This window comes from Penicillium brevicompactum, assembly GCF_028827555.1.
Source record: "Penicillium brevicompactum strain IBT 35665 chromosome Unknown utg000006l_segment0_segment0, whole genome shotgun sequence".
In the NCBI taxonomy this organism is placed as follows: Eukaryota; Fungi; Ascomycota; class Eurotiomycetes; order Eurotiales; family Aspergillaceae; genus Penicillium; species Penicillium brevicompactum.
This window is the reverse complement of record NW_026623209.1, coordinates 4,128,038-4,142,925: the sequence shown is the minus strand read 5'-3', so window position 1 is coordinate 4,142,925 and position 14,888 is coordinate 4,128,038. Positions and strand designations below refer to the sequence as shown.

General features: G+C 48.5%; 8 protein-coding genes across 8 annotated transcripts; 3 read left to right on the top strand and 5 right to left on the bottom strand.

Annotated features, from left to right (window-relative positions):
• Positions 1-258: 258 nt before the first annotated feature.
• N7506_009772 (uncharacterized protein) lies at positions 259-1,339 on the bottom strand (the record flags this gene model as incomplete). The annotated part of the gene is made up of 3 exons (XM_056959065.1): positions 259-812; positions 881-977; positions 1,028-1,339. The coding sequence occupies 3 exons, from the start codon at positions 1,337-1,339 to the stop codon at positions 259-261; spliced, it is 963 nt and encodes a 320-aa protein (XP_056808455.1).
• Positions 1,340-1,455: 116 nt separating this feature from the next.
• Positions 1,456-2,219, bottom strand: N7506_009771 (uncharacterized protein; the record flags this gene model as incomplete). Its single annotated transcript, XM_056959064.1, has 3 exons — positions 1,456-1,747; positions 1,804-1,945; positions 2,003-2,219. The coding sequence occupies 3 exons, from the start codon at positions 2,217-2,219 to the stop codon at positions 1,456-1,458; spliced, it is 651 nt and encodes a 216-aa protein (XP_056808454.1).
• Positions 2,220-2,790: 571 nt separating this feature from the next.
• Positions 2,791-3,731, bottom strand: N7506_009770 (ABC transporter B family ATP-binding protein; the record flags this gene model as incomplete). The annotated part of the gene is made up of 4 exons (XM_056959063.1): positions 2,791-2,897; positions 2,953-3,081; positions 3,110-3,198; positions 3,274-3,731. The coding sequence occupies 4 exons, from the start codon at positions 3,729-3,731 to the stop codon at positions 2,791-2,793; spliced, it is 783 nt and encodes a 260-aa protein (XP_056808453.1).
• A 1,015-nt stretch (positions 3,732-4,746) lies between these two features.
• Positions 4,747-5,112, top strand: N7506_009769 (uncharacterized protein; the record flags this gene model as incomplete). Its single annotated transcript, XM_056959062.1, has 3 exons — positions 4,747-4,769; positions 4,836-4,974; positions 4,999-5,112. 3 exons carry the CDS (start codon positions 4,747-4,749, stop codon positions 5,110-5,112), a joined length of 276 nt encoding a protein of 91 aa, XP_056808452.1.
• Positions 5,113-5,577: 465 nt separating this feature from the next.
• On the top strand, positions 5,578-5,763 carry N7506_009768 (uncharacterized protein; the record flags this gene model as incomplete). Its single annotated transcript, XM_056959061.1, has 1 exon — positions 5,578-5,763. One exon carries the CDS (start codon positions 5,578-5,580, stop codon positions 5,761-5,763), a length of 186 nt encoding a protein of 61 aa, XP_056808451.1.
• A 1,141-nt stretch (positions 5,764-6,904) lies between these two features.
• On the top strand, positions 6,905-9,275 carry N7506_009767 (acetolactate synthase catalytic subunit; the record flags this gene model as incomplete). Its single annotated transcript, XM_056959060.1, has 6 exons — positions 6,905-7,074; positions 7,134-7,232; positions 7,288-7,355; positions 7,413-8,847; positions 8,900-9,150; positions 9,208-9,275. The coding sequence occupies 6 exons, from the start codon at positions 6,905-6,907 to the stop codon at positions 9,273-9,275; spliced, it is 2,091 nt and encodes a 696-aa protein (XP_056808450.1).
• Positions 9,276-10,296: 1,021 nt separating this feature from the next.
• N7506_009766 (MDR family MFS transporter) lies at positions 10,297-12,208 on the bottom strand (the record flags this gene model as incomplete). The annotated part of the gene is made up of 5 exons (XM_056959059.1): positions 10,297-10,926; positions 11,078-11,384; positions 11,465-11,599; positions 11,655-11,941; positions 12,005-12,208. The coding sequence occupies 5 exons, from the start codon at positions 12,206-12,208 to the stop codon at positions 10,297-10,299; spliced, it is 1,563 nt and encodes a 520-aa protein (XP_056808449.1).
• A 2,318-nt stretch (positions 12,209-14,526) lies between these two features.
• Positions 14,527-14,856, bottom strand: N7506_009765 (uncharacterized protein; the record flags this gene model as incomplete). The annotated part of the gene is made up of 2 exons (XM_056959058.1): positions 14,527-14,779; positions 14,810-14,856. 2 exons carry the CDS (start codon positions 14,854-14,856, stop codon positions 14,527-14,529), a joined length of 300 nt encoding a protein of 99 aa, XP_056808448.1.
• Positions 14,857-14,888: the final 32 nt, after the last annotated feature.

Sequence of the window (14,888 nt, the reverse complement as noted above, 5' to 3'; positions counted from 1 at the left end):
ATTCTGACTTTGTTCGGCAAAAGTCACGATGTTTCGTGCGGCTTGGACGGCTTTGGATGGCCTGCTGGGCGGGTTTTATTTGCAATCGGCCCGACTATCCCGAGATGCTTCTTCTCCACGTGGTGCTCAGGCACAGCTGCGAGTCTCATCAAATGATGTCATTGATACCTGCGCTTTATTGTTGAAATACTGTCGATCGCAGTGATTGGTATATTGCCTTTTTTCCTAAATAATGGACTTCTCGTCTGGTGAGAATCTTCACATTCTCCTCACTACGCGGGATGCAGGAGTTTGAACCATCCCAGTCTCCGCATAGTACTGCTCCCAATGTTGGATTAACCGACCAAGCACATCCTGTCTGCCCTCGGCAAGATCTTTAAGCTCCGAGGGATCAGACTCAACGTCATAGAGCTCCCAGTCATCTTTTCCCCGAGGCTTAGCGATCCAGACAGCCTTCCATTTTCCTTCGCGAATCGCTCGCTGGCCAAAGAGTTCCCACCCATGGATGTGCACGTCTTCCTTGTGAACACTCGTCTTCTTCAAATCACCGGAGCTCAAATGTGAGACCCAAGATCGACCTCTAGGGACAACAACTTCACGGCCCCGGAATCTTGTTCCAGGGTGGGCTACCCCGGCTAACTCCAAGATGGTGGGGAGAATATCCATCACCGTGGTGAAAGAGTTTGTGATCTCGTCAGGCTTGGCTTGAAACGATGGATACCGGATGACACAAGGACAACGAATACCTCCTTCCGTAACCCAGCATTTGAAGCCTCGAGAGGGAGCGGTTGCAGCACAAGCCCAGCGAGCACCTGAGGGCAAGGGTCAGAATCTGGTCTCCGTGTGGAAGTCTTTCGGTCTTGATCGTCGAAATACATACCGTACCAAACAAATGAGTCAGGATCGCCGATGTTATCCAAGGTGTTGTTGTAATACTTTTTGATGATGTCGCCCATCATTCGCTCACCTCCCATGAGCTGGAACTGTGTTAATAGTGATCATCGGGCTTTCCTGGGGAGAGACTTACCGGGAGGGCCTCTAGAGCTGCCCCTTCCGCCCCGTTATCAGACATGAACAAAACAAAAGTATTCTCCAACTCCCCCGTCGACTCAAGATGATCAATCACCCGTCCAATATTAGTATCGAGCACTTCGACCATGGCCGCAAAAACCTCCATTTTCCTCGCTGATAATTTCTTCTCTTCTGCTGACATCTCTTGCCAGCTTTTTCCAAGAATTCCAACGGGAGGGGAATGCTCAACGTCCTCGCCAACCAGGCCTAGCTCCTTCAGACGACAAAGGCGTTTCTGGGTCAAGGCATTGGGTCCATCATCGTACATCCCCGCTGCTTGATGTCAGCGTCTGGACAGGACAACACTCTATAAAGCTGCTTACCATATTTTTCAACAATCTCACGGGGTGCTTGAAGAGGCCAGTGTGGCGCCGTATATGGCATTTAAGCGAAGAAGGGCTTTTGTGATTCTTCTTCCGTGCGGCCCTTCAGAAATCCCAGCATCTTATCCGTGAATGTTTTGGTGGAATAGAAATCCGCAGGAAGATCGTTTGACCGATTTAACTTCTCGCTACCCTCCATCCAAAACCCATCTGTATTCAAACAGGGAGCTTTGAACTCTCCATCATCCAACTGCGGCTCGTAATTGTAATGGTTGCTGGCGCCTGGGAGTAGAGAGAAATTTTTGTCAAATCCTCTTGAGCAGGGTGCAAGCTCCTTTGTCAACCCAAGATGCCTTTTTAAAGTCAACGAAACCGAATATTATGTCTCGGTTTCAAGCAGAAAACTTACCATTTTCCGGACATCATTGTGTGATATCCCGAGTCTTGTAGGATCTCTGACAATGCTGCTACACGCCAGTTCAGGTAACCCTCGTAGCCTGGTTTGTCTTCGAAGTAGTCACCGAATGATCGCATGAATTCTGCCATTTGGCCTTCGAACAGTTAGCTTTCGAAAGAACTACGTATGGGATAGGACGTAACACGCATACCCAGCCCAGCAATGTGATTGTCAGTCCCTGAGAACAGCATAGATCGAGTTGGAGAGCAAGCAGACGCAGTATGGAAGTTGGTCATCCGTATTCCCTCCTTTGCCAATCTTGCAAGGGAAGGAGTCCGGATCTCTCCTCCGTATGGAGAGATATCACTGAAGCCGAGATCATCGGCAACAATGACGAGGAAGTTTGGTCTTGCAGCAGTACTACCCATCTTGTGAGAGCGTTTTTAGCATTGAAGTAATGTGAAGCGAAGGTATTTGGGACAGGAAGCTGGATTGTGGGGATTATATAGTTTTGTGACGCGTCTATCGATAGCCCCACTAGTATAGATCGGGTAAAGCCGATGTCGACATCGAAAGCTCCCGAGACCCCAATATATTGCAGAAAGATGTCCTGAGGTTATACTTAAGTCACTATGCGTAATATATCTCATCTGCCGTGTGGGGCTTTTCTACCTTAAGTGGCGTTGTTACGAGGGCGTTCAGAGGAAAGTGTCATGTGCTATGCCGGGGAGCACTTGGGCGTATTCCGTCAGTCAAAACCCGTCAGGAGTGGTGAGTAGTCAGTGCTGAGGGGTGGTCTAGTGGGGTCCAGACAGCCCTCGCGGCTGTCCTGCTGGGCCATTTCCTCAGCCGCCAGGGAGCGACTGCCGTTTACGGATGTGTTGCTACGAACTTCCATGTTCAATCCCTGGCACCTTTTTTTATTTCCCTTTTTCATTTCTCGCTCAGCATGTGTACGAATATTCTCACGTATCAGATCACAGTCTGGGTTTGCTAGTCTCAAATGCCCTTCAAGCTCTGCAATTTGACCAATTCAAAGTATCGTCCACCCATCTCCATCAGCTCCTGGTGCGTCCCCTGTTCCACAACATTGCCTTCATGCAACACTAAGACAGGTTAGTCCAGTATCATCGAGGTCAAAGAGTTAAGGTCTGTTCTCACCATAAATACAATCAGCCTTCTGTACCGTACTTATGCGATGCGCAACAGCGACTGTCGTTCGACCTTGAGCAGCGGCATTGAGTGCATCCTGAACGACCTTTTCCGACTCCGAGTCAAGCGCGGAAGTGGCTTCATCCAGGAGGAGTATGTGGATCACGGAGAAGTGCTCGCGCTATAGCAATCCGCTGTTGCTGTCCGCCGGAGAGCATGCCGCCTCGTGCGCCTATAACCGTCGAGAAACCATCACTAAGCAGAACGTCAGCATGTCTCCATTCAAAGTTCGACAAACAAGGAAAGGCTGCGAAGAAAGAGGTGGCCTACGGTAGGGAGATGATGAAGTCGTAGATGTTGGCATCCTTGCATGCTTGGATGACTCTCTCCTCGGAAATATCGTCGTCGTCGGTTCCCATGGTGATATTATCCCTGATTGTGCCGTGGTACAGTGTCGGCTCTTGACTGACTAGAGCAAGGTGACTCCTGTAGCTCTTGACATTTAACATTGAAATGTCTTTCCCGTCAACCAAGATCTCCCCGGCTTCGGGGTCGAAGAACCGCTCTAATAAAGAGATGATGGTGCTCTTCCCACATCCACTTGCCCCGACAAGACCTATGTACTGTCCTGTTTCTACATTCAAGCTGAGGCCATTCAGAACTCTTCTCTCTGGTCGGTTGGGATATCGGAAATAAACATTTCGCATCCCCAAACTGCCATCCATTTTCGGTAACTGCTCACCAGTTTCTTGATGGTTGTCAATGGTGACAGGTCGGCTCAGCAGCATTTTACTCCGCCCAGACTATGCATAACTAAGCTTCTGCATGCTGCCCCCTACGTATTTTGCTTAATTTCCTTACTATTGTCCTTGCTATTTGTTGCCTGCACGCTTCCATGCTTCTTATTCTTCCCCTCTCATTACTTTCTTCATTGAAATGGACCTTGATTACTTGCCAACCTCACAAAAAGGGAACATAAGACTAAAGGACATACCGCAAAGCCGTCCTTCTTGAGATAAGGTGCGTTGATTTACCGTTGTACTTCAAAATTACCGGAACAATAGGTTACGAAGTACGGAGTAGTGTAGGTTCATTGCTGAGTATAAGATCGAGGACCACAAATTAGTGCATAATGCAATTTTCTTTGTGAGTGATGGGTCGGGGTATAGTTCGCAGGCAGCGACACATTCCTGTGGTTCGCGCGGCCCGGGTGTCGGGAAATGGAGATCGACTTTGGTTAGGCCCGTGTTTGGAGCAGGGGATTGTTCAAGCTCGGCATGGTCATTGCTTTCAGCTGAAGCAATAGGTATTTCCAATGCTTTAATGATTCATGTGCAGCTGAAGTATTCCGTGCCTGTTTGTATCTGTCAATATTAACAACTTTGTAGATTCCACAGTTCTACACGAATCTATGGATCGTAAGAACTTCGCGGGGTTTGTCTGGCACGGCTGAAATTACGTAGGTTCCCTCGAATACGGAGTACTCCATAAAGGTGTTCTTGGAGAACTTAGCCCCACCCAATAAGTCGTTCGCAATGCTCATTTCACCGACGATCCAGAGCTGGGAGCAGCGAACAATTGAGATCGCCGAATCAGAAATAGTTATATAGACACACACGTACGTTTACTGACATAGGAGCTGAATGTTCAGCCCTTCTACACGAGCGAAGCGAGGTGAAAGATCAACTGGCGCTTTGCTATCTGGTTGTACCTATAAATTTCTGTTCCTCGCAGGGAAGAACTCTACACATACGCCTCACCCAACCTGAAAGAACAACCTACAACAAAAGTTAAAATCTTAAAATGGCCCTGCAAATGATTGAAAGGTATGTGGCTCCATCCATCTCACCATCAATCCTTCTCGTCTGATAAATATTAATGTATCATTCTAGCGGTCATGAATTCTATGATATCATCGGCCAAACCGAGCCCAATCTTGTCCATTTCTTCAAAGGAAGTGATGGCCCTGGCAAAGAACTCCAATTTTTAATAGAAGGTGTCATTGGACAATCTTTTATGGTTGATGTTGAAGTATGCGATATTGAACGAGACTAGAGTGATCTGCCACAGACTGTCCTGTACTTTAATGGTGAAGAAAAGGGTGCTGTCAGTGGAGGCGATATAAGCGAAGTTGTTGAGCTGTTTGAGAAGGGGAAATCAGGGTTCTGAATACAAGAGCAATTGGGAATGTTCTAGAGCCTATAGTAAATTCAAATAAGGCATCTTGTTTGTTGCAGAAGTATCCGTGGACTTCAGTGACAACGACATTGGAATAACAACGCATATATTGTTCTATGACGATGTTGGGGCCCACTGTCACCTAGACTCTATTTCCCTTGTAAAGGTTACATACCGAAGCGCGGATATTCAACTTTCAGTTTGTTTACTTCTGAGTGGTAACAGCTTTCACGCTGCGGGTTACGATTCAACTGCCGATCCGAGGCCATAAACTTTATCACGGCGACGGTTTTAGATCACCGAATGATGAAGACCCACAGATTAGCTGGGCTTGGGCGATATGGCTTGTTGCTATAATGTATGTTTCACATAGAAACTCTATCTGCTAGCTACTACTAGATATCATCTCCCTCGTACTATCTGAAAGACCAATCTCCAAAATTACAAACTATCAAAATGGGTGGGCGTTCGAAGACCTCAGTCACAGACCTACGTATGCCTTCTGTCTTTTCTTTTTACAATAGCGATGAAAATAGTCGCCCGAAACACCAGTTTTTGGACAACAATGACCACCCAGAGGCTGGCGATGTGGACAGTTTCTTTGTTAATATTGCCGCTACTACATTGGTTGAAGACCTGTAAATTGTTGCAACGAATTGATGATATTGGCCTCTGTTTGCGACGGTCAGACCAAGATAGATGTCCTATACTCGCGCGGAAGAACACCCTATAGTCTTGGAAACGAAGACGCAAATTCAGTGTTACCCAGTTGCAGTGTCATCAACCCCTCCGTATTGATCTCCCTTCTTCTGCTTTTTGACGCCTTTGTAGGATATAGAACCACAATAGTTAATTCGAGTCAGAACCACACACCATGTTATCACAGAGAAGCTAAGTTTGTACAAGACGTGCCCAGGTGTAACCATCGGTCCGCTCGAATAGTCCTAGCTAGTCATTGGTTCGTACTCCTAGTAGGGGATGGATGTATTAAGCTTGAAAGTCCACGGGCCATGTCTGAACCTAGTACGACTGACATAGACAGAACCCCTGGTATAGTATACTCCAACAGTAGGATATAAATGATATTGGAGGTATCATCAAAAAGTTCCAAGGTTATTGATGCCCCAGGGAAGGTTCTTTTTCATAAGTTATAACAGTGATTATTCATTACTGGTGTCATTCATTCAAGTTATAGGCTGACCGTTCAAGCTGTGGCTGACCAGGATCAACCGAAAACATCACTTGGGTCATTTTGTGAAGAATCAACAAACATGGCATCGTCCCTATTTTGTACTTCCGGGGGAGCTTGGCCCAGATGCCCGGGCCGATCTACAAAGTCCAGACCCACACCGAAAAAAGTCGGGATCTAAAATCAGGCCACAAGGCTGTAATCGGTTAGAATTTGATATCGTGGAGAATTGAGCTGGGGTGATTGAAGTTTGAGCATCTAGCAGGATTAAAGTATTCAAAGTGAGTCGAAATTTCTTTTTAAAATCTCACCCTCCCTGTCGGATGTATGTAGGAAGGCGAAATTCATCTGCCGAGGAGACACGAAAACGCAGGACACGTGACTGTCAGCGGCCGAGGTCGGAGGGCGCGGAGGCGCCGCGGACCAATCAAAAGCCGCGAATTGATTGACTCAGAGCGGTCGGACCAATTAGGCCTAGGGCGTTCCCTCGATTCCCCAGAGAGAGTCACGGCAATCTTCAGTCAATTGGAACTCATTTTTCCTAACTTTCTAACCACTCTCCTCTCTACCCTACTGGCTTGGTTGTCATTCACAATGATGCCTTTAAGACCATCGAAAAGCGCTCTGCGCACATTCCACCTCCAGAGGCACATTGCTGGACGTCGGCCTTTTTCATCCTCGTTTGTGGCCTCGGCCGCTTCGCCCCACCGCTCTTCTGTTCAGAAGCGTGGCCAGAGTACAGCTGCTGCTTCAGCCGGAGCCTCGTGAGTCCTCCCTCAGTCACCTCATATCTCTATTTTGACTGGATCTAATCGATTGCTAGGGAGTCCAGACCCGTCCCAAGTCCAGCTTTCAACCAGGAACCCCATCGCAATGAAATTTCTCCCTTGCAACGCCGTCAGCTCCCTGAGCTCGATGACTCGTAGGTCGCCCCATTCATGACCTGAACGTATAGAAACTGATTGATTGGCATGAAGAATGGTTGGCATGAGCGGTGGCGAGATCTTCCACGAGATGATGCTCCGCCAGGGTGTGAAGCACGTTTGTGAGTATTTTGTGCATTGAGATACATGGAACATCCATTCTAATACGTTACCCACAGTCGGTTACCCCGGTGGTGCCATTCTCCCCGTCTTCGACGCTATCTACAACTCCAAGCACTTCGAATTCCTCCTCCCTAAGCACGAGCAAGGTGCCGGCCACATGGCCGAGGGTTACGCCCGTGCCTCCGGCAAGCCTGGTGTTGTTCTCGTTACCTCTGGCCCCGGTGCTACTAATGTCATTACTCCCATGCAAGATGCCATGTCCGATGGTACCCCCATGGTCGTGTTCTGTGGTCAGGTCCCCACCAGCGCAATTGGTACCGATTCCTTCCAGGAGGCCGATGTCATCGGTATCTCTCGCGCTTGCACCAAGTGGAACGTGATGGTCAAGTCCGTGGGTGAGCTGCCTCGCCGCATCCAAGAAGCTTTCGAGATCGCCACCAGCGGCCGTCCCGGCCCGGTTCTGGTGGATCTGCCCAAGGATGTCACCGCTGGCATTCTCCGCAACCCCATCCCCATGCACAGCACTATTCCCTCCCTCCCCAGCGCGGCCGCCATGGCTGCCCGTGAAATGAGCCAGAAGCAGCTCGAGGGTACCATCAACCGTGTCGCCAACCTTGTCAACATTGCCAAGAAGCCCATTCTGTACGTTGGTCAGGGTCTCCTTGCTCGCCCCGATGGCCCCGAGATCCTCAAGGAATTCGCCGATAAGGCCTGCATCCCTGTCACCACTACCCTCCAGGGTCTCGGTGGCTTTGACGAGCTGGACCCTAAGGCTCTTCACATGCTGGGCATGCACGGATCCGCATATGCCAACATGGCTATGCAGGAGGCTGACCTCATCATCGCTGTTGGTGCTCGTTTCGATGACCGTGTCACTCTCAGCATCCCCAAGTTCGCTCCTCAGGCCAAGCTTGCCGCTGCCGAGGGTCGTGGTGGTATTGTGCACTTCGAGATCATGCCCAAGAACATCAACAAGGTCGTTCAAGCCAACGAGGCCGTTGAGGGTGACTGCGCTGATAACCTTCGCCTCCTTCTTCCCCACGTCAAGTCCGTCTCTGAGCGTCCCGAGTGGTTTGAGCAGATCAACGACTGGAAGGAGCGCTTCCCGCTTTCGCTCTACGACCGCCAGACCGAAGACGGTCCCATCAAGCCCCAGGCTGTCATTGAGAAGCTGAGCGACCTCACCGCCCACATGAAGGACAAGACCATCATCACCACTGGTGTCGGTCAGCACCAGATGTGGGCTGCCCAGCACTTCCGCTGGCGCCACCCTCGTACCATGATCACCTCCGGTGGTCTCGGTACCATGGGTTACGGTCTTCCCTCTGCCCTGGGAGCTAAGGTGGCCCGTCCGGACTGCCTGGTCGTCGATATCGATGGTGATGCTTCCTTCAACATGACTCTCACTGAGCTCTCCACCGCTGCTCAGTTCGGTATCGCCGTCAAGGTTCTGCTGCTCAACAACGAGGAGCAGGGCATGGTTACCCAATGGTAAGTTGTAACCCTCCACACACATTATCTTCTTACTAACATCATTGTTCAGGCAAAACCTCTTCTACGAGGACCGCTACTCTCACACCCACCAGCAGAACCCCAACTTCGTCCCTCTTGCCAAGGCTATGCGCGTTGCCGCAGACAGCTGTTTCAAGCCCTCCGAGGTTGAGGAGAAGCTGAAGTGGCTGATCGAGCACGACGGCCCCGCTCTTCTGGAGGTCATCACTGACCGCAAGGTCCCCGTCCTGCCCATGGTGCCCTCCGGCCGTGGTCTGCACGAGTTCTTGGTTTACGACGAAGGTATGTGAATCTCCGATCCCTTGAACTCTTTGTATATTCACTAACACACCCTCACAGCCAAGGAGCAGGAGCGCAAGCAGCTGATGCGCGATCGCAACGTGGACTTCCACGTCCGCAAAGAATAAGTGACTAACTCAAGTCGCCTTGACAATTATATTTCTGTACTTTGATATCCATGGCGTTTCTTGGCTGGTTCACCAAAAGCGATTTGGGGCAATCTCTGTTGAAAGCAAAACAAGAAATCCCACAAGGCTGCTCCCCGGAGGCCTCTCGCAGAAGACTTTGGTATCCAGGCTCTCTCTGTGCCTCCGTGGTTGAGGGAGAGTGCGTCCTTACCTTCGCGCTGCAGGGCTGTTCCTCCTGTATATAATCATTATAGTCTCGCATCTCTCGACGGGGTATTAGCAATTGATATGTTTGAGTCTATTGAATCGGCGCAGTCGATTATTGAAAACATTGAAGCTTTTTTGTTTCACTGTTTGACTCTCATTCACCCGCTTGATCAAATATATGCCTTGGCAATTCTACTCCGCTCAAAGTAAGCACTGTACACCTTACTCCCAGCCACCTTTGGGGTATTCCCGAGGTCCCAGAGTTTGTATGAAGCACCAACGGATTTTGTTCGTCATAGTTCATATGCTGTTCTACTGCCAAGGTTGTGTATAAAGTACATCGTTGCTATCTCATAAACAATATCAATAAAAAGTTAGGGTTTTACAAGATGCGCCCATTTTGGGAGCAAGACGTGATGGGTTTTCTGCGAGGCACGGTTGGAGCTGGTAGGGTCCAGGAAGGTTGATGTGCAGCACTTGAGTAGTTCCAATGTTAGAGGTCGGATTGGAGTGATGCACATGTGCATGTGGTTTAGGGTTACATGATAACCCGACACGTCCTGAAAGCATTCTTGTTGTGAAGTGAGCAGATCTTTCATCGAAATTAATCCCGAAGTATCTGTACGAAGAACAACATCATTTTCAATCAACATCATCTTCTCGGTGTATATATAGCCTCCATGGATGTTTCCCTTCAAACAAGAACAATCAACCTTCCCTTGAACTACAATAATGGTCAACATTCCTGCATGTGCGCCTCCGAGACCGGCTTATTCTCACTCCCACTTTCCTCCTTTTCCTCATCGACTGTCTTTTACTTCTGCTTGACCGAATTCCAGTTCATCCCCAATGCTGCAACAAACCCTACGCAGCAAGCCGCGAGAGGTAGCCAGAAGCAGCTTGTCACAGCGTGATTATATATCTCCAATACCGATTCCCTCTCTTTCACAGCGATATGCTGCAAGAATCCCGTCACGCCCTCTTGGATCACATCCTCAGGATTAATACCGGGAAGAGCAGCCACCTGCAAGCCGCTGCGTAGCAAGTTCGTGAACATGTTCTGGCATATCGAGATCGACACTGCCGCGGCAAAGCTGATACCAAATCCTACGCCCGCCAGTCCGAGGGGCACATCTTTTTCTGGAAGCGCTGTCTGGATCGCTGACCATGGCTGCGGGAATGCAAATCCAGTACCCATGCCCATCATCACTTGCCACCCGATCCAGGCGACATGGGTGGTCGAGGGCTTGAATGTTGTTAGGAAGCCGAAGCCTATTGCCATCATGGTGGAGCCCAGTAACATCAGCGGTGTGTAGTACCCGATGAAAGAGAGGACGAAGCCTGAGCTTATGGCTACCACTGAGAGCCCAATGATTGATGGGAGCAGCATTTCTCCTGATTGCACAGCCGTTGCGCCCTTGATTGCTTGGAACCAGATTGGTAACTAAGAGTATGATATGGCGGTTAATGGGCTTGTCAGATGCACGTGCGAGGAACTGTGTCAGGGGACGCACGTAATAGTCAATCATGTTAAATGCAGCAGAACAACAAAACGCATAAAGCATACATAAGCCTGCGGTCCGATTGAAAATTACCGAGCGCGGAATTAGAGGCTCGCCTTCGCGAAAGCTCTCATATGCCAGGAACGCGGCAAATGAAACGCCTGCGACAATCAGAGGTGCGAGCACTTTTCCACTGTTCCAGGGGTACGTTGTGCCGCCCCACTGGAGGGCAAGCAGCAGACAGACGATGCTGCCGGTAAATATGAGCAGGCTTGGGATGTTGAGCTTCTTGGGTTTTGACATTATCGACTCATCCTTACCCTTTTGATCCGGCGGCTGCTTGAAGACGAAAATTAGTATGGCTAGAGTGAACCCGCCGACTGGGACATTCAGCCAAAAACTAGTAAGCAAGGAGCATCAGCAAGGATAGGCTCAGTCTCGAGAACATAAAGCTAGCGATCAGAATGTAGTAGTACTTACCACCACCTCCAAGTAACATCTGTTGTCAAAGCGCCGCCAATCACAGGGGCTATAACCATGGCAATACACTCCATCCCGCCGACAGAGCTATTGAAGATTGGTCTCCAGCGCAACGGCAATGTAGTCGAGCCAGCACTAGATCGTCACGTCAGTCCGCTGACTGTATTGTACGAACAGTTCTTCGACTTACATCAGGACACCGTTGAGTACCCCGGAAGCGCCACAGCCAGCAACCGCACGGCCAACAATGAAAGCAGCCGAACTAGACGCAGCAGCGGAGACGATGGATCCGAGCTCGAGAATCACAACCGAGATGACCAGGGGCCATTTCACACGGAACATTGTGTACAGTTTGCCGAACATGAATTGCGTTGAGCAGCTTGTTAGCAGATAGGCCGAGCCATACCAGCCGATGTCAGTAATCGAGTTGAATTCGTTGCTTATCGTTGCTGTGGCAGTTCCAACGATCGTGCTGTCCTGAACGCGCACCCAAAATTGTTAGCAATATCACGTCAACTCCGTAGAGAAGAGGTAACATACGAGTCCTTGGATGAAGATGCCCAAGCTCATTGCGATGAAAACGGGGACTTGCTGCCATAGGTTAAAGTCGGGCTCGGGCTCGGGCTCGAGATCTTGCTGCTCAGGTACTGTCTCTGCTTTTTCTAAAGGCAAGGCTTTCTCATTGCTTTCTGTACTGGTGGGCATGGCTGAAGCCAGGTTAATAGATGGATCGACTGTCTCCATGGCTGTGAGCACTTGGAAGGTGGAGATTTGGGGGAGAATCAAAAGACAGCCTTGGTTGTGACAGACGGTAAAACACCCACGCCCGGGCCTGCCCAGGTGCTTGCTCCACCAATGTACTACTTGTATAACCAGGTGAAACCGACCAATCACTAGCATAAATTTGATAGATGGCTTTGGGGTAACAATGTTGCCTTACAGCTAGACCGAGAGTAGTCCAGCGTATAGAGTGGATCGCGTAAATGTACAGTGACCAGGGGGGTACTTGAAGGCCTGATTATTGGCCAGGATTCACCAAGGCCGAGGCTTAGCCCAGATAAGCTCCGACGGCCCGGGTTGGGCGTGGCCTATCTGAGCACCGGCGCCTGCATTTGTGAATACAACGAGAGTCCCTTGGCTCCACTTGCTGAAAATATGTATGGACCTACCAAACAGTCGTATGGAGAGTCTACTACCGTGACATGCTGCTAATTAGCCTTAGTACAGCGGAAATTACTCCTGTCTGGACCGTCAATTACCAATCGAGTGCTCTCACCAGGCCACTGGCATGATATATTTGCAGGCTAAATTGCGTGCTTGATAGTCCTCTCCTCCTAGACTATTGGATAGCAGATTCCCAACTATATGAGTTAGCTGATAAGGATAACCTTAGGGTAAGATAGAGTACTTACCGATCTACTCTTTATTGTCTTCAAACAGTTACGATCATTTAGTTCTATATCTACCTAGTGAATATATTATTATCTTAAATATTGGAGGCTAGGACGAGAGAGGAACCTTGGAAGAAGTTTTGCTTACTTGAGCCCTCTTTGTCTATGATGATATGGGGCGTGTGGCTACGTTATACTCCGTACTGCCCAGATGGATCTTGCGAGCCTCGCTAACCCTGACTTATACCTTGATCTGACTAAACCTTGGAAGTTAGTTCAATAGCAGTGTATATAATACTGATTAATGTTGAAGACTTTGAGGCTGATTGGCGTTATCCATGCATATTGAAGCCTATTACAATCTTGCGGATCCTTCAAATGCTAAGTTAAGCATCGGGATTTCGGTTGTTTATCAGGAGGTTTGTGCGCTAGAAAGCTGCGGCCCGGACTCCGGGGGAAGGAATCCACTTCTGATACGCTAAGCTTTAATGCAAAACAAATACAGAATGTGTACCGGAGCCCGGGAGTATTTGGCTAACCCAAATCTTGTCTGCCTAAAGCGAGGCTCCGTGTGTCGAGTCATAGTTTTGTGTCGGCTTTCTTCTAGAAAAAAAAGATATCTCTGACTCGTCCGGAGATACCCGAGTCTGGACCAAACTGGAACCCGAGTGTTCAAGAAGGTATTTTCTACTAGATCCATGGATTGGGTTGAACCTTTCTATATATCTTTTTGGATTAGGGCATTTATGAATACTCCGTAGTGTCAGGATAGACGCCAAACTGTTTTTTTAGTTAAGATTTGTTGCTTCGTCCACGGAAACATGCTCGGTCCGTGATTGGTGGATAATCTCCATTCACGAGTTTCGGTATGCTCCTCATACATAATCAGTGCGGCTTAAAATATTTAAACAAATCTCGGGGTATTTGGTATGGTAGATTGAAAGTGATGATTCAACTATTCATATTGACGGCTTGGGCATGGACATTATGTAGATACTAGAAAATTGCAAAGAACTTTATAAGAAAGTCGTGCATCACCAAATCGGTATGCTTTCAAGTTTAGCTTTACTCCCTATTTCCTTCCTTCAGCCTAGACCGAAAAGGAAAATGCCAAACTCCAATCATTTGCTACACAAACTAAGCAGGCGCAAAAGGGCTCGTATCATTACGAGAACATGCGACGAATATTCCCCAAAAGATGGGCCAGTGCTTCCTATCTGTTGTATTGACGAGCCGGGACACAGAGGACACAATCGTTTTTCTTTTAAACAACACTACTAACTATGTTACTTATTATTCATTATTTGTTCTACTAATATCTCTGATTAATGTCAGAATTATCAAGTGAATTGCATTACACGATGATCATTTTATGAATATGAGATTTCAGAAGTGCAGGTACTCGTCTAGGAGGAGCTTTTTCAGATGCAGGCCCTTCAAATGTAGGCACTCCAAACAATGATTCACCTACACCTAGGGAGGTCTCTGTCATCTGGCTGAGTGGAGGCTCTGGCCATTTGCGGCTGTCAATTTACCGTTAATTAGTGCTGTGGTGTAATATTGGAAAGATCTTGCCCAGGTGCCCAGGCGTCCACAGGTCTTTCCAACCCTAGAAGGTTCAATGGTACTTTTGTTTGTATGGTTCAAGTTGAGGGTGAAAGAAATATCAAACTATTCCATCAATTCACTCAGCTCATTCAGTTCACTCAGCTCATTCAGTTCACTCAGCTCATTCAGTTCACTCAGCTCATTCAGTTCACTCAGCTCATTCAGTTCACTCAGCTCATTCAGTTCACTCAGCTCATTCAGTTCACTCAGCTCATTCAGTTCACTCAGCTCATTCAGTTCATTCAGTTCACTCAGTTCACTCAGTTCACTCAGTTCACTCAGTTCACTCAGTTCACTCAGTTCATTCAGCTGTGTCCTATGTATGCTCACATCTACTCGTACAAACATGAAGTATTGGACCACGGATTCTCCCGAGGTCCGCTGTCGGCCCATCTTAATCTCATCCTCCACGCGTCTCTTCAGTC